This window comes from Stylophora pistillata, chromosome 8, assembly GCF_964205215.1.
Source record: "Stylophora pistillata chromosome 8, jaStyPist1.2, whole genome shotgun sequence".
Taxonomy (NCBI): Eukaryota; Metazoa; Cnidaria; class Anthozoa; order Scleractinia; family Pocilloporidae; genus Stylophora; species Stylophora pistillata.
The window spans coordinates 32,488,517-32,507,629 of record NC_142526.1 but is presented as its reverse complement, the minus strand read 5'-3'; the positions used below and the strand labels follow the sequence as shown (position 1 = coordinate 32,507,629).

Sequence of the window (19,113 nt, the reverse complement as noted above, 5' to 3'; positions counted from 1 at the left end):
TTGAAATATTTTACATAGATACTTTATCAGTTTTGTTAACACACCACCTTGTATGAAGCCAAGCATGCATTAATGCTAGTAATATTTCATGTCCTTCATTCAATGAATGCATGCAGCTTATTACATTACTAATGCAGTTTTTAAAAATACACAACAGTTCAAACAGTCTTGTGCAGTGGCACCTACCACATCCACTGAACTTTGTTCTGGTCATTTAGTTTTATTCTGCCACTTGCTAGCAGTTCCATAGCCCGTGGGTATGCTCTGTGCTCAGCAGTTTTCACTCTTTCTTGCAGTGTTTCCACAGTGTCATTGTGCTTAACTTCCACTGCTTCTTGAGTCACTATTGCACCTGCATCAACCTCTTCCTGTTGAGAATAATAGGTTCTTCAATTATTATCAAACGATTTTCTGCTGATGAGAAGATAAAGCTTGAAGGAATGGTTTCAGGACAGCATTGAGATAAAATGAAGAGGTCCAGTGCAAAAGTTTTTTTTCCACACTTGTCAGTTTTCAATGTTATGGCTGAAATTGTTAAGTTCAGAAATCTCTAAAAGAATAGTAACCTCTAGATCTCTTTTACCTGGTAAAGCCACCTTACAAAGACCACCATCCTCCAATTATAAGCACAAAAGGTGAGAGAGAAATCAATAATTCACTGTCCCCCAAGAAGGAGAGAAAGTTGAAAAAAAGTTGTACAAGAGTGCAAATTTGCCTTGCATAGCCTCAAAAACTTATTTCCCAGAAAAACAATGATTCTGTACAGTTCTCCAACTCAGATCAAGAGGTGGGAAGTGACAAAGTTGAGTGCAAACAAGCAGCAAGTTTGGGCAAAGTGCAAGCCCACTCACTCTTTCCCACCAAACCAGACCATTCTTCTTTTCTTGAGAAGTTTTACTCACTATCGAGTTTTTAGAAATATGAGGATTTTGAAAAGCACCACTTTGAAAAAGAAGTATCCCCAAATATGCATTACACACAAGTCACAAAATTTTAAAAAAAAAAAAATGGAAGCAGCAATCAATTGTGCACACATGAAAATTGGAAAATAACAAAAAATTCGCAACAATAGCTATACTCTGTAATGTTTTGGTACCGTTCGAGGAACGAATTATTTCAAATGTCATTATAACTGAGCTTACCTCCACAAAGTGAACTGTACATCCAGAAATACAGACACCTGCCTCCAACACAAGTTTGTGTGCATGCATGCCTTTGAATGAAGGAAGCAATGAAGGGTGAATATTCAGTAACCGACCACGCCACTTCCGAACAAACTCGCCCGTAACAATCCTCATAAATCCTGCTAAACAAACCAGTTCCACTCCAGCCTCCTTCAATGCTGCATGAACTGCCATATCAAAATCCAAACGGCTTTTGAAATCCTTGTGCTTAATAACCTGAAAAAAAAAAAAAAAAAAAGAAATTTAGCATATAACAGTTTTCTCACAATCTATGCCAAGACATAATACAAGACAATTTGTTTCTGTCAAATGAATTAATGCTGTAAATTTAGTTTCTAAAGCTCAGGAACTTTACAGTGGCCAATTAAAATTATCAACTCAAAGTCGATAAAACCACATTATCTTCTACTACACCCAACAACACAGCACTACGGTCACTTAAGAAACTTACCCTCTCTATTCAAGACAGAATAAGGAATAACTCCAACACCAAAAATTTTGGATAGTGGATGATACACAAACTAGGAAAAACATCCCGGAAAATGAAATGTAGCAAAAGCCGCAAAGGAATCAAGTGCCAATTGTTATTTTTCATATAGAGACTCAAGGCTGTCCTTTAGGAAAAAACAAAGGGAGCCCACTGCTCTAAAACTTTGAAATACAGGGTGCTCAGCATATTCTTTTATATGAAAATAACTAAAATTCCCAAGTCGCCCAAGAGCAAAAGTAAGGCACCAGGGGCTACCGGGCACTGCTAGACCACAGCCTTGAGACTTGTTAGAAATACCCATCTACGGACTTCTACAGAGTGGCTTTCCTCTGTACAACGCAACAAATGAGAAAACTCACAGTAAAGGTTTCATATCTGTTTAACTGCCTAGATATATTTTGGAAGGGGAAAAAGATGAAAATAGGCTAAATACACATAGCAGTAGAATTAGTCTTACTTTAGTTGGTATAGCAGCTGTTTGAGCCCGGGTTAGACCCTGTACACCAGGTACATTTGATATGACCACAGCAATCTCTGCACTACTGTCCTGCCTCAAGCTCTGATCAATCAGAGCTTGCAAGTTTGTTCCTGAGCCTGAAATAAGCACCCCTACTTTCATTTTCTTTCTACAGTGCATTTCCACATTACTTAGTTTTGGTCCTTTAATCGTTTCATTCTCATCCTGGTGATTGATGTTTGCCTTTCTAGCAGACTCACAAAACACACTTTCAAGATTGTTCACAATAACTTTATCAATGTCTTCCTTATTTTCAGTGACTTTGCCTATAATCCAAGCTTTTTCATTCAATGCTGTAAGATGTTCCATAACTGAGGCAGCCGTTTCTTGACCAACAACAAGGGCTGCTCCAATACCGCAGTTGAAAGTCCGTACCATTTCAAGCGTTGCTACATTCCCTTGTCCAAATATCCACCCAAACACTGCTGGAATACTCCAAGAGCTAGCATCAAGTGACACGCCCAAGCCGTGGGGTAGGACACGTGGAATGTTTTCAATTAGACCTCCTCCTAATGAGATAAAAACAGTTATCAATAATGACAAGATTTAAATTTTAATAAAAATAATAGATTGATCTGAACTGGAATGGACTGGAGTGAACTGGACTGAGCTGGATTGGACTGGACTGAACTAGACTAGACTAGATGGCACTGGACTAGAAAGGACCTACATAGCTAGGAGGGACTTGCTCAACCTGGCAACAAGTACAAAAAGGATGACATAGGGGAGGGGAGGCAGGAGTAAGAGAATGTGAAAGAAGCATATCTAAGATCATCCTTTCCTACTGTGTTTTTCTTTCTGAATCCTAAAAAATTGGCAAACTTTTTATTACTTATCTTTACTTTCCCGAATATGTGCATGAGTAGGCATGGAGTAGAATGAGAAAAAGGTATGAGCAGTTATTCCAAGGAATCTAACCTGTTATATGTGCAAAAGCCTTAACTTTCCTGGCATGCATCAGGGGAAGAACAGCCTGGCAGTAAATCTTGGTTGGTGAAAGAAGAGCTTCACCTAATTTAGTAACAGACTGAAGGCCTTCAGTGGTTGAGAAAGGACATGGAGAATCATAACTCATTCCAGCCTTGTCGATGATTTTCCTGACTAAGCTGAAGCCATTACTATGGATGCCAGATGAAGCCAACCCAATGACTAAATCATCCACAATGATATCCTGTGTCCTTGGAAGAACTTTGTTACGTTCTACAGCACCAACAGCAAAACCAGCCACATCATATTCTCCAAATGAGTACATTCCTGGCATTTCTGCTGTTTCTCCTATCAAGCACCAGTTTGAAAATTAATCTCATGACAAATACCCCCATGAAAAATGACAAAATTTTTACCCAAGCTAAAAATTTAAAAATTTAATTTGAACCCTTAAGGATGATCAGCTTCTAATTTCTCCTGACAGTATCATTGTTACATCAAATGTAAAGGTCATGAGAATTACGGAAATGATCACCAATTTAAGAAGCTTCTGAGTGTTAAACAAGTTCTTCTTGTCAGTATAGTAAACGTGTAAAGAACACTTGTGGAGAATATGCATATTGATGTTAGGGTGTAAAGGGTATATTCAACACTTGTGGAGGTAGCTTGGTTGAGTGATGAGCATGTTGGACTCACAATTACAAGACCTGTCAGAAACCTCTTCACTCCCGTGAGTGACCAAGTCAGAATTTCTCCTTACAACTTCAATACAATATCAAGCAGACAAGTGATGAGAATAGAGAAAAATATGAACAAGGGGATCATCAGTTGATCCAATAACATATTCTCCAAACTAACAATACAAGAATTGTATGGCAGACAGTGAGGAGAATTACGGATGAGATCTTGGGATTGAAGAGGTTAAGAAAAAACTTCTGGTTAGTTATAAGTGAGTTAAAGAACAGTAGGTTCTTTAAAACCAACAGAAGAATTTGACAACAAACATAAAATTAAATAAATGGAAAATTGATTGCTCTGCAAATGATGAGATATTGACAATGTTCTCCAGAAACATTGAAAACAGACATTTTTTTTCCAGCCATGCCTTTCTGAAACAGCAGCTATTTAGTTAGACAAAGCAGTAAAATACCAATCTTTATTATCCAACTACACCTGGACGAGTACAAATAACGCCATAGACGAGTACAAATATCACGTGGTATTTGTACTCGTCTATTGTAGAACCGGTTAAACAGGTTTTCTCCCATCGCGCAAGCGAAGAATTGGATTGTAGTTACAAAAAAAAACAAATGGCGGACAATTTGAATCATATTTCCAACAACGAAGAGTCAGAATGGCTGGCAAATATAGATCCAAGTTCATTAGATGAATCGAACGAAGAAAACAGCTTTGACAACCAGAAAATTTCACAACTCGTAAAGATACTCAGCGATACCACACAATAAAACATCTAATAAGATATATTTATCTGAAATAAATTTCAACCTTCACTAGCTACTAGACAATCTCTGAATAAACCTGAGGTTATAAGTACAGGTATATTTTATTTCTACCTCCTAACAGAGCACATCCGGCTTGAGAACAGCCTCGAGCTACACCAAGAATCACCTCCTTGGCCACACCCACATCGAGCTTGCCAGTCGCAAAGTAATCCAGAAAATACAGCGGCTCAGCACCATGTGCAAGAATGTCATTCACACACATTGCAACCAGATCAATACCAACTGAGCTATGCATGCCAACAGTCTGTGCAATCTGCAATCCACAAAACAAATGATATTATTATACATTCTCTTGAGTCGTACCTACAGACAATATATCTTATGTATGTAGAAGTGACGTCATACCTACAGACAACAGTTTTACGTGCCCTTGTCTTTACAATTGCAGCTTAGGAATCTACATAATAAAACAATTATTGGATTGGTTTGTGCATGACAGCAATAATTATCAAGGCCTCAGTTTGTGTTATGTGCCTCAGTATTTGACTTCAGCAGATAACAAAAACTTTGGCCTTGATAATTATTGTTGTTATGCTCAACCTCATCTAATAATTGTTAATCAATTTGAAACTTCTATCTCAGCTGGATTTTTAAGGGTTACATCACAAATGAGCCAAACTGCAATTTGCAAGTTTTAACTTGAAGAATTGTTGTCAAGGTACTCTATTATGAAACCAGCTATGTAACTACAATTCCTTTTTTTTTTCTATGAATGTTTCAGTTATCCTTACCTTGAGTTTAGTTCCAACACCATCCGTGCCACTAACAAGCAATGGATCTGAGTAGCCAGCAGCCTTGAGATCAAAGAAGCCTCCAAAGCCACCAAGATCACCTGTACAACCAGTCCGAGCTGTAGAGGCAGCTAGGGGCTTGATTGCATTCACCAGAAGGTTGCCTGCATCTATGTCCACTCCAGCAGCAGAGTAGGTTAGGCCCCTGGCTCTATTTGAGTTTGAGTACAATGTGTAATGTGAAACAATAATAAAATAATGTTTCTAGGATTTAGTAAAACATTAGAGAAAATATGTTTACTCCTTTTTCTCTCTTCTCAGAGACAGATTGCTCACCCATTTTATTCAGGCAGCCCCTTACAATAATGACTTCCTTTCCTACACTTGGCCATTTTGATGAAAGAAGAAATCACAGAAAGAAATTTCACAGAAGAAATGTAGAGCAGTGATCCATCTATGTGTCCTACGTCTACCACTAAAAGACACACAAATTCAATCCCAGATGCATCCCTTCGGATGCAAAAACATCACTGTTTCTCCATTAAGATCATGACTTGATTTCTCTACTTAGCATTCCTGGGAAGATACTCGAGGCAGAGGTGTGTAATTCAACCATTTACAGTCCCATGACCTAATAAGCCACAACCGGTGGGGCTTCAGAAAAAATTGTTCAACTGAGGGTCTCTTGCTTCATATGACAGAAACTTGGAAGTCAGCTCTGGATCAAGGTCTGGTAGTGGGAGTACTATTTACTGACTTCCGGAAGGCCTTTGACTCTGTTAACCATTCTATCCTGTTAGAGAAAGTGAAGGCCACTAGAATATCAGGTTCTGTCTTCTCTTGGCTAGCAAACTATTTGTCTAACCAGAACCAGTTTGTTCAAATTTAACTGCCGCCTGGTTAGCTCAATTGGGAGAGCGCCGGACTGCTGTGCGGGAGGTCGAGAGTTCAATACTGGCTGGACCAACACTCAGGGTCTTAAAATTAATTGAGAAGAATATGCTTCCTTTCCTTAAGGTCCCAAGTACTAACTTTAAGACCTTTGGTGATCGTGCCTTTGCCCGTTCTGGACCTTTTTTGTGGAACAAACTGCCGCTTGAAATTCGAAACAGTCCAAGTGTAACGATTTTTAAGTCAAAGCTTAAGACACATCTATTCAAGCTGGCTTACAGTTTGTTTTGATATTTTGTCGTTTATCATTTTAATATTTGTAGTTAATAATGTTGTAAAGCGCTTTAGAATATTTTATAATTTTAGCGCTTTAGAAATGTAAATTATTATTATTATTATTTAACATCAAGAAATGGTTAGATATTCTAGTCTTCTCGGATAGGGACGAATAAATGGAGGCCCCGTCTCCTGTAGGGTTGGGGTAGGAGACGTTAATTTCACACACACGAGATTAATGTGTGATGGATGTCCTCCCTGGGGTGGGTTGGGTGGGTTGGGTGGGTAGGTCAAATCGCTACAGACTAAACACGGCTGCCAAAGGCGCCTGTCTGATTTCAACCTTAAGAAATTGTAACTAAACACGTATGTTGTTTAGAGAAATGGAGACCTTGACCTTGACAAATTACTTCAATCTGTGAAGTATGGAGTGCCACAAGGGTCCATTCTGGGACTGAGAATGTTCTCAATACATATTTATGATCGGCCCGAATCTATATCTTATGGTGACCTCTATATGTTTGCTGACAACACCACGGTTTTTACCATTGGTAAGGATACAGACATGATCATCATCAACGACTTGTTTTACTCGGTTACGCAAGGTAAACTTCACACATATGCGGACGATCATCAGTTATACTCTTCTGAGTGATGTCGACCCAGTAGCTCTAGAGAACTGTACTTGTCGTGAAATGAGAGTTGCAAATAAGTGGTATTGCAGCAATCGAATGATTGTAAATGAGACAAAACACCAGGCTATAGTCTTGGGAAAAACAGGCCACTCCTTCTCTTTTCCATTAGAAGATTCTTTGGATATATTTGGAATAAAAATTGACAATAGGTTGCGTTTTGATAATTATATATCAACTATTTGTAAGAAGATAAATGGCCAGTTCAATGTAATGCTAAGATTTCGTAAACTTATCTCTAAAGATACTCTACTAAGATTATATAAGGCTTTTATTATGCCACATTTTAACTATTGTTTGCCTGTATGGCACTTTTGTGGTGCGCATAGTACCGAGAAGATAGATTCTTTAAACAAGCGAATTCTTAGATTTATCTTGCAGGATTATAATTCTCCATACGACTCTCTACTTAGCAAAGTTAACTCCAAATCTCTGCATAAAATACACCTTCAGACTTTCTTAATTATATTGTACAAGAGCTTGTTTTTTACCTGCTATCCAGGCTATCTAAGGAATATGTTCAGTTCCAGTCTGTATCCTATAGTCTATGCAGAAATTATATTTTGTCTCTACCGTCTACAAAAACTACTACTTATGGTCTTCACTCCTTATCATATATGGCTTCAAAGCTATGGAACTCTCTTCCCGATTCCTTTAGAATGTCTGACTTTCCTGATTTCGACCGCAAGATTCTACAGTATGACTCTTTTTCATAGTTAAATTTTAGAATGTTACAATTTTACATTTTACATTTTACATTTTAGTAGTATTTAGAATTATACTTGTAACTCAAAGATACTAGCTTATCTTTAGCTACTCTAAATTCGAGGTTAAATAAAGTATATATATGTATGTATGTAGGTATGATCATCTCTTTGCTTCAACAAATTTTGTTTCAGCTGCACACATGGTCCACAGCCAACCGACTAATTGCTTATGAGTCAAAGACTGAAGCAATGATAACATCGAGATCAAACTTTATAGGCACGCTACCAGCTTTAACATATGGCACCAACACCATCAAGCTCAAGTCTTCATCTAAATGTCTTGGCTTAACTATTGACAATAGGTTATCTCGGCAGAATAATATTAGGAATATTGGGAAACTGTTTAACAAGAAATTGACTGTTCTGAAACAAATTAAATTCCTACCTCAGTCCATCTTGGAATCCATCTATTTCAACTCAATTATTCTTAGTGTTGTGTATAATATGGTTGTTTGGGGCTCTGTTTCCTCTGCACTTATGGAGGATACTGAACGTATTCACATGAGAGCATTTAAGATTGTCTACAAGCTACCCATGACTACTCCAACTGATGAGATCAAGAAATTGAGGCAATGGAATCCCATCTCTTCATATTATGTAGAGAGACTGCTGGTTGTGACCTACCAATCCTATAATCATGATTCAAATACAGAGGAACTGAACATTCTAATTTCTAACACAAAACGCAATTACAGCTTAAGGAATTCTTTAAATATAGAAGTGCCGAGACCAAGATCTGAAATTGCCAGGTCCTCTTTCTAACACAGGGCCGCATTGGCATGGAACCTTCTTCAGCATCATGTCAAGGACTGTGCAAATTTAAGATCATTTAAGATTGGGCTTAACGTGAACAAACATCTACTAAATAGCATAAATTTCGCCAGAGGTTCTTGCTGTGTTTCATTGAAAAATGATTATTTCTTATATTTTTAGATATTTATTTATTTATTATTTAGAACAATTGCATTTAAATTTATCTAATCATTACTGTGTTTAAGAAGAAATTTATATCTTGCTCACCCAAACTTTTATCCTTATTTTAGTGTGACAATATTTAATTAGCTGTAGTTAGGCAGGTCCACATCAGGACTTCAGTCTTGGCAATTTTCATAACCTGCATTGTTAAATAAAGATGGATGGATGCATGGATGGAACCCTTTATTTAAATACGGCATTTTATCAAATTAAAATATACAGCGATATTAAAAATAATTTGGTTTACATAAAATGCGTACGCAATACAAGTTATATATTTACTATTAGAAACTTAATGTTCTAGAACTAGTTTTGCTGGTGCTGATAGTAATAGTTCAGCTTACCCATAAACTTTTTTAGCGAAGTTCTTCCTTTAAACTGTTTGGCAAATCATTCCAGATTCTTGCTCCGGTAAATGCAAAACTGTTTCAGTAAAAAATCCGTACGAAGGGAGCGCAAGATTTATTCTGGAAGATCGCAGTCCATAATCATGAAAAGAGGCACTATGGGTAAACATTTCAGTGAGGTACGGGGGAGCGAGACCATTCAGTATTTTAAACATCAAAATGGCTTTTTGATGTTTTCTCAGTGTTTCTAATGTCATCCAGCCTAATTTACAGAGAACATCACTAGATCTCTGCAAATAGGAAGCACCAGGTATTATTCGCGCTGCACAGTTTTGGAGCTTTTGCAAATTAACAATCTGTGTTTCACTTATACTGTCTCAAACAATGCAACAATATGTAAGTAAGGCTCAATTATTGACCTGTAAATGTCAATTAGGTTTTCTGTTTTTAAAAAAGGTTTAACCCTTTTTAGAACACTCAAATTACGGGTAACCTTCTGTCTTATACTTAGCATGTGGCTATCCCAAGTTAAGTATTCATCGATGTCTACACCAAGACATGCATTTAACAGATTTGACTTTATCCAATTCGGTGTCTAACAAAGAAAGAGCAATATCCTCTTCCAGGCTCGCCACTCTTTGTCTTGATCCTACAACCATAAAATCAGTTTTTAAAACATTTAGGGTAAGCCTGTTGGCTGAAAGCCAAGAGGCTATACCCCTGAGATCCTTTGACATTTTATTCTGCAGGGCAGGGAAACTGCAGCCTGAGAATGTCAGGTTCGTATCATCAGCAAATAATCTTGCTACCCCAAAATCTAAATACTTAGAGATATCATTTATATATATATATATATATATATATATATATATATAAATGATATCTGCAGTTAGTTATATATATATATATATATATATAAGAAAGAGCAGCGGACCTAAAATTGGGTAATTGTGAAGAAGAGCTCCCCAAAAAACCTGTCGGCCGACAGTCGGCCGACTGTCGGCCGACAGTTGACCGACAGGCGGCCGACAGTCTACCGACAGGTTAAGAAAAAAGAAAAATTGTGTAAAAAACGAACAGTTAACGTGACATAACAATCCGTAATGGTGATGTATGACTCGACAGACTTCACCTACTTACCGATCGACGGCAAAGTTGGTAGTATGTAAAGAAACGTTTCTTCCAAAATGTTATCAGATGCGTATAGGATATATCACTTGCGTAATTTACAACACACCAGACAATCTAAGAATCGCATAGGAAGATAATTTAATCGAAAACTCTGCGACAAACGCAAATTAAAAAATTAATAATTTAAACCCATATGCTTTTGTAACGGCAAACTTAGAATCCCTAACATTGTGTGATCGTTTCACGGACAAGCTACCGACAAGGTACCGACAGGTTACCGACACATTACCAACAGTCGGCCGACTGGCGGCCGACTGGCGGCCGACAGGTAGCCTATATTTCAGGCAAAACCTGTCGGCCGACAGACGACCAACTGTCGGCCGACAGTCGGCCGACAGTCGGCCGACAGTTGGTCGTCTGTCGGCCGACTGTCGGCCGACAGGTTTTTTGGGGAGCTCTTCTTCACAATTACCTAAAATTGAACCTTGAGGAACACCACACATTATGTAATCTATAGATGAGACAGAAAACACTTCTGTTAGTAACTGCTTACCATGAAAAATAAGCCTGCAATGGCATTTGCTCTATGATCACCGGTTAGCTCTATGATCCCGGTTCGCTCAATGGATACAGCGCTGGACTGTTGTGCGGGAGGTTGAGGGTTCGAGCCCCGGCCAGACCAACACTCAAGGTCTTAAATTAATTGAGAAGAATATGCTACCTTTCTATAACATCAAGAAATGGTTAAATATTCTAGTCTTCTCGGATAGGGATGAATAAATGGAGGTCCCGTCTCCTAAAGGGTTAGGGGTAGGAGACGTTAATTTCTCACGCACGAGATTACTGTGTGATGGATGTCCTCCCATGGGGTGGGATGGGCGGGTTAGGACTGATTGTAAAGCGCTGTTGATCTGTCATTGTAAATAGCGCTCTATAAGTGATTAATTGTTGATGAATTGATACCATAAAGCATAACATACTTGTTGTCGATTTTCTAGATACGAAGTGAAGCAATTGATTGTTGTAGTTTCTACTCCGTAGTATCTAAGTTTTGTAAGTAAAATATCATGGTCAATTGTATCGGATGGATGGATGGATGGATGTATGTTTTCTTAACTATTTAGGAAAAACTATCTAAGTAAGTAGAACGTGATCATAGAGCAAATGCCATTGCAGGCTTATTTTTCATGGTAAGCAGTTACTAACAGAAGTGTTTTCTGTCTCATCCTGTTGCTTACTTGCGAGTTGTTAAAACTTAGTATGTACCACACAAGTCAATAGTACTTTTCACATGCACTGACTGGCTAGTTTGGAAGTGAATGGCAAGTAATTTTCACTTTTGAGTGTGTGACCAGGCTCACAATTGTGCATGACATTGCAATATTTTATGTTATAATTTTAGAATTACATCTTCAGAAACTATTTTCTATGATAACCAAATTATCATACACACAGGATTTGCATCATAAATTTCCTTTAGAATGATCACACCTAACTTCCAAAATTTTAGAGAATTTCCTGCTATTGTTCGATTCCTTATAAAAGAAGTACAGTTAATTAGTTTAACTGAGTAGTTCAGAGTGTCAAGACCAGCACTTACAAGCTCAGAACCTCTTGGTCACAAAAAAAGTAACTCCAGTACATGAAACCAAGTTAGTGACCTATTTTACTGAGGATTTTCTTGCAATCACCCTTTCCTTTTATCAGTATTATTTCTTTTGTACTTTCCTGTATAAATAAATTTTATTGTGGCTATAAGTCTGTCTCGTTGTTCAAATAACAACATCAGAACCTGCCTCGGTCACAAGTGGCTGAGCAAAGGATCAGGCCTCAACTTCCGACCAATCTTGATAGGGGAAATATATGTTACTTATTAGGGCTGGAACTGATCAGGGACTAAATCTTGCAAATGGTGCACAAGATGAGCCCTTTCCTACACATTTAGCATCAAAAGTCATGTCTAGAGTCACTATCAATTAACCAACTGCAAAAATCACTGTACCTGCAAGCTCTAGATGCAATATCCTTCCTGTACTGAATCCCCTCAAACATAACCTTCTTGATACTATCATATGCTGTTTTCTGAGCATCTTCTATTCCTGTTGCCAAGCCAACAACTGCCATCACCCTTCCACCAGAAGTAACTAAAACTTTGTCATCTTCTTTTCTTTGGATGGCTGTCCCAGCATGAAACACCACTACATTATTTTGACCCTTTGTATATAAATCATAAATACCGAATTACCTTGGGAAAACAGATGACTAATAAAAAAAGATATAACTTCATTTCTGAAAACTCACACATCTTTTGTAGCCAGTATTGCATTGATTTTTACACAATCATGTAGTCTGTCATTTCGTGTTTATTGCCAAGTAATGAACAGTGCATGGTCCCCATGACTTTGTCAAAGCAATTATTTCTAGAGCCAGATGTGGATACTAATTGTCATTTTTTATTAGCACCATCACAAACTCACATGACTATCAGGGCAACTATGTACCTGTAACTCTTAATATTTTCGTCCAAAACACCAAAAAATGCTGACCATTTTGAGACTAAACTCATCTGGATGATAATAGCAATATATCACACAGCACTCAACCAAATCAGAGTACATGCAATTCTGCATGTCTACACAAAACTAACCTCCAAGTCTCTCAAGCCCTTGAGGACACACCCTTTTTTCACTGAACCAGGATATCCACCACTAGCTGCAACTACACCCACAGCAAACCTGTCTGTATGCCACTGGGGTAGGGAAAGGCTTAATTCACCATTTACACATTCCAGAAGGGTTGCATAGAGATCACTCTTCAGTAGTGGCAATATAACTTGTGTTTCTACAATAAAAATAGAAATAAACACTTGATGTCAAGTCTGAGAGGAAAACTGCCAGTTTCATTTATTAAGAGCTCAAAATGTCTTCCTTGCCACTGAAGACTCAACGTTGAGTTTTAGCATAACAGTGAATAGTTCAGTAGGACTAACTCGTCCAACGACAGCACTCTAATTGATCAATGGTTCACAAATTTAACTGCAAAAGCATATTTTCTTTTCAGTACATCAACATGTTTCTTCTCACCTGGATCACCAAACCGACAATTAAACTCCAGAACCCTGGGACCATTAGCTGTTAACATCATTCCGGCAAAGAGAACTCCAACAAATGGACACTCTTCTTCCCTTAAACCATCAACTGTCTTCTGGAGAACATCTCTGGCTATTTCTTCCTTCAGATGCATGGAAACCTAGAAAGTGTGTTTACAATAACACAAGATCTTTTAACCATGTCTAGCAGGAACCAATCTTGAAAGATAAAAATACCAGGATAAATCCTGACAACAATGAATGCACACGTACGCCTCATGACTTGCCAACACCTTTTAAAGAACAGTTAACTTGTGTAGTTACATTAAAATGATATAACTGACTTTCACTGCAGCTAGACATAACATTACAACTCCATGTTCAACCTCTTTTTTGATACGTCAGAACTCAGTTTCCAGTGCAGATCATCCTAGGCATTAATTTTTTTTTTCCTGACAGTTTGCTGAACTACACCCAGTTAAAAATCTGCTCCTGGGTGGAAAGACATTGTGTTAGAGCAGAGCAGCTTTAGCTGGACCTCTTCATTTAGAGTCTGAGGTACTGAGAATCTCCTCTATAGTTAACATACCTGTGGACAAGGTGCATATGCACCCATTCCTCCTGTGTTAGGACCTTGATCATTGTCTAATAAGCGCTTATGATCTTGAGCAGGAGGCATTATAGCAATTGTCTTACCATCGGTGAAACAGAGAACCTACAACAGATGTCACTCAAATACTCACTAAAGCAATTCCCCTTTACTCTTTAAAATATTCTAAATGAGAGTATCACTTCAGATAACTCAATTGTATCCCTCTGTATACCGACATGCATATTACCTCACAAGTAGATAAAATTTCACTTTCCAAAAGGCCATGAGACATCCCCTAAGAACTTTCATAAATGTAAAAACTCTGGTATTGTTCTTCCTTTGGCCTGAGCACCAGTTAAGCATAACATTTACCAAAAATGGAGAAGGTAAACAAATTTAACATGAAATGTGACTTGTTACATCTCTCAGCTGGTAAGCACACTTACAGTTATGCCATTTTTCTCTTCAGGCTTGGGTCAAAATTCTGAATGGATAAACTTGGTCTGTTACTTACGGTAAGGTCCCCTGACTTGGTCAAGGTGCCCGAAAGTCATCTCACCCCAAGTCATGTCACCCTGAACCTGAGTCAAGTTGTTCAAAATTTTTGTCATATTGACTAGGTTGCATAATGCAAAATACGCGTGAGGGTTTTGCCTGTGCATTAGCCACGTAACTCTGAGCTGTAATGTGTAATGTGAAAACAAAGAATTCAATGCTTCAATGATCACCTGCACATACTAACAGTAAGCATAACACATGCTTTGAACAAATTCTAACACTTTCGTTTTTCTAATTATCAACAAGCAATGAAATCAATGCTTACAGAAACCTCCTCTCCTTCTAATTTTTCTTCAATCACGATTGTTGACCCTGCCTCGCCAAATATCTTGTCCTGTACAACATACAAAAAGTACATTACACTATCATTCACTTTTACAAGATCAATTCAAAATACCATCAAGAATTCCCATTGTTTTGACAAGCTGCACAAAACTCGACAACGCAATCAGGGAAGAGTCACTGATCAGTTGAATGTTTTAAGTCTGGACCTTGGAAACTTTTTGGTAGGATTTGCTCTGATGTCACCTGATGAAAGTATTTTGGAACAAATTGGGTTTAGCGAATTTAGAATGGTCAGTTAGGTGGTAAAAAGTTTAACAAGATAATTTGATTTTACAAACTGATTCGATGACATAAATAACTTGGCCAACATAATGAGTTTAAGAGCTGACATTTCAAGCATTAGCCCTTCATCGGAACAAATCAAAGTTTAGCTAGTTTCAAGTCTTCTACCATTTTTCAGATATCCAAAGTCATGTGTTGTAGTTTTCTTATTAAAAAAAAGTGGGCCATTTGATTTCAAATCCACCCCTCCCTCTCTTAGCACCCCAGTAAGAGGATCTTTTTTGGGGGAGGGGGAGCTTAAGACCTAAGAGGGGGAAAGGGGCAATGACACTCTTAAATAGCTATGGACTCAATTCTAAATTCAAGGCTGTGCTCTAACATTTGGCACTGGGCGACTGAAAAAATATTCCGGTCGCCCAGCCAGGCACTCGGCCTCTTGTGTAGCATTCGCCTCAATGGTAAATCTGGCAATAGACTGCTACATTTTTATTTGGTTGATTTATAAGCATTACTAGCAAAAAATATTATTTTGTGTGACACGTAGTTGAATTGCTCACGTTTGAAGATTTTGAAGTAACTGCCACATTTCATTCCACATGATTTTGCACGAACCCAAACAATAATTATTTCACGTTATAAACCGCATGGATATTGCAAAAATATGCGTTGAACACTGCAATTTTCCTTGTGATGATCAATGTCCGATTTATTTCAGTGTTTCGATGGATTTAGATAGTGCAGTGCGTTTATCTCTATTTCAAACCAAGATTCTTTCTATATGCAAATTTCTGGCACGCCAGCTTTGTTTGTAGGTGTTTAGTGATCACTGTGATAAGCGACTTGCAGTTACTTTAGGAAGATTTAGCGAGAACTGAGCTTATAACGATTTCATATTTAGATTTGTTTACTTTGGTGCTTTCAAATGAAAGTTCCAAGCGGCTTTAAAATATCTAAAGAAACACAATTACCATTTTGAAAAATAACGCAAGCTCACCGCTAAAAATAGCAACACACTCTGTCGCGTGGTGTGGAAGTTTTAATTTTCAGAAAAATATTTAAAATGTAGCTATTCCACAATCCCACAGCTTTCCTGCAAGTTTTGGAAAAAATTTAAAACATTTCAATTTCAAAGCACCATGATTTAATACAGATTACCTTTCCCAATGGCTCTCATGGCCAGACTAGCAACTCTATTTTTAACTTTACCAGTAAATATCCAGTCAATTTTTCATTGACTTTCTGAAAATTTCAGCTCTCCACACATAGTCTGTTGCAATATGTATGGCTTTTTCATTTTACCCCTCACTTCTTTCACGAAAAATGGATGAACAAGGAAATTTTTACTGAAAATCTCTTAAAGCGGGCGGTATTTTATTATGGTCATTTGGCCTTTTTGCTTTACATAAAATTGGTGTGCTTCACAGATGACTCAAGCTGTAGAATGGTGATCTTAAAGATCGCTAATGCTGTCAAAAAATAGTAAGAAGATGGTTCTATTAACTGGGAGCCAAACTTGTTTGTGCCGAAAAGGAGCCAGAAGTTATCTACAGTGTATCGTATATGGTAAACAGCAACACCAAAAGTTAAACTCTTTCTAAACAGCTTGAATTATTGAAATTTATGGTTTGATTAACTATTAACTGATTAAGACAGGAAATAAACTATTCATAAATTATTAATTGCTTGGTTAATTAATTAAGAAATTAATTAATTTTTGGGCCACCAACTTGGAGGGCTGGCCACCCCAGCTAGAATGGTTGGGAGCCCAAAGGGCTACCTGAAAATTTTCTCAGAGGACAGTCTTGAAATTTGTCAGACCCTGTGCTCATAATTACCTGAAGCATTTCTCTGACAGCTTTCACAGCCTCTTCTTTCCTACTGGCAACAACAACACCTTTCCCAGCGGCTAGACCGCTGGCTTTTATCACCAGAGCTTCATAATCGGCTGATTCAATATGTTTACACGCTTCCTCTGGGTCAGTAAAGGCCTTCCATCGCGCCGTTGGAATACCGTGGCGCTGCATGAACTCTTTGGCGAACTGTTTGCTTGACTCGATCCGAGCAGCTCTGCGACTCGGCCCAAAACAAGGGATTTTCATATCCCGTAGCGCATCAGCTAAACCATTCGCTAACGGTACTTCGGGTCCAATAATAACAAAGTCTATTTTGTTCTCTACACAGTATTCAACGACGCTTTCGTTATCGTTGCAATCGACGCTTGTGGAAGGAATGTTCTGTGTTTTCGGTTGTAAAGAAGTTCCCGCATTGCCCGGTGCAACAAAGACTTGCTCGACATGATTTGATTGGGAAAGCTTCCATCCAATGGCATGCTCTCTTCCTCCTCCACCGACCAGTAAAACCTTGTCACCCATTGAGAAGAAAAAAAAACTTCAAGAAGTCAATCCTCAGTTATGGCGCGCTTTCCACATGGCCCACGTTGGACCCAAATGGGCAAGTAACTCATGCCAGCCTCCATATAGACTCCTTGTTACCCAGTCTCCATGTAGACTCCCTGTTACCCATTCTCCCTGTGTACCCTGTGTACCCATGTGTACCCTGTCTACCCTGTGTACCCTGTGTACCCTGTGTACCCGTGTACCCGTGTGTACCCGTGTGTACCCTGTGTACCCTGTGTACATGGCATACAGGGTACACTTGGGTATACATGAATATACTTGGGTATACATGAATATACAGGGTGTACAGAGTACACAAGGTAGACAGGGTATACGAGGTATACAAGGATATACATGATATACATGGGTACAAAGTGTATAATGGGTAAACAGGGTACACAGGGTACACATGGGTACACAGGGTACACATAGGTACACAGGATACACAGGGTACACATGGGTACATAGGGTACACAGGGTATACATGGGTACACATGGGTACACAGGATACAGAGGGTACACATGGGTAGACAGGGCACACAGGGTACACAGGGTACACAGAGTACACAGGGTACACATGGGTACACAGGCTACACAGGGTACACAAGGTACACATGGGTACACAGGGTACACAGGGTACACAGAGTACACAGGGTACACACGGGTACGCAGGGTACACAGGGTACACACGGGTACACAGGGCACACAGGGTACACAGGGTACACACGGGTACACACGGATACACAGGGTACACACGGGTACACAGGGTACACGGGTACACAGAGTACACAGGGTACACAGGGTACACAGGGTACACAGGGTACTCACAGTACACAGGGTACACAGGGTACACAGGGGTACACAGGGTACACAGGGGTACACAGGGTACACAGGGTACACAGGGAGAATGGGTAACAGGGAGTCTATATAGAGACTGGGTATCAGGGAGTCTATATGTGTACATGTGTACCGTTGCACTTCTGTCCTCTTGTTGTAGATATGTCCTCTGACGTAATGTGATACAATAGCTAATCACATCCTGTGATCTATAGAGCGACACGCGGCTTGGGACTGGTTAAGAGACTCCGTTGCAGTTATGTCTTCAAGCAAAAGTGCTCATTCGAGAGGGTCGGGATAAGTAGAAAATTTGACACGTATGAGCAACTTCCAACTGATCTCAGGAAAACATGCTGTTCGCAGTCTCTCACATTACTTTCCTTGAAGTTCTATCGCTCCATCGTTAACGCCGTGTGATCGCATCATTCTTCTAATCTAAACGTCCTGAACTAACAAAGCGACTTTTGACCAAAGGATGCGTTATTGTTCACGCTTTATTTGCAGTCTTGCTTTATTTACAGACGTCATTGTTCGACTTGCGACTTCAATGACAACATTTTACCCATATCACAATTGTTTTATTTTTGTTTTATTTCATTTTCGTTGAAGATCATATATTATGGT

At 38.7% G+C, this 19,113-nt stretch overlaps 1 protein-coding gene across 1 annotated transcript; it reads right to left on the bottom strand.

Moving 5' to 3' along the window:
- Positions 1 to 73: 73 nt before the first annotated feature.
- Positions 74 to 17,714, bottom strand: LOC111328606 (trifunctional purine biosynthetic protein adenosine-3). Its single transcript, XM_022933080.2, has 12 exons — positions 17,092 to 17,714; positions 14,955 to 15,023; positions 14,129 to 14,254; positions 13,535 to 13,700; positions 13,099 to 13,292; positions 12,454 to 12,665; positions 5,373 to 5,583; positions 4,693 to 4,894; positions 3,110 to 3,466; positions 2,132 to 2,700; positions 1,143 to 1,400; positions 74 to 368 (listed from the first exon to the last, which is right to left on the bottom strand). The coding sequence occupies exons 1-12, from the start codon at positions 17,626 to 17,628 to the stop codon at positions 183 to 185; spliced, it is 3,087 nt and encodes a 1,028-aa protein (XP_022788815.2). The 5' UTR covers positions 17,629 to 17,714; the 3' UTR covers positions 74 to 182.
- Positions 17,715 to 19,113: the final 1,399 nt, after the last annotated feature.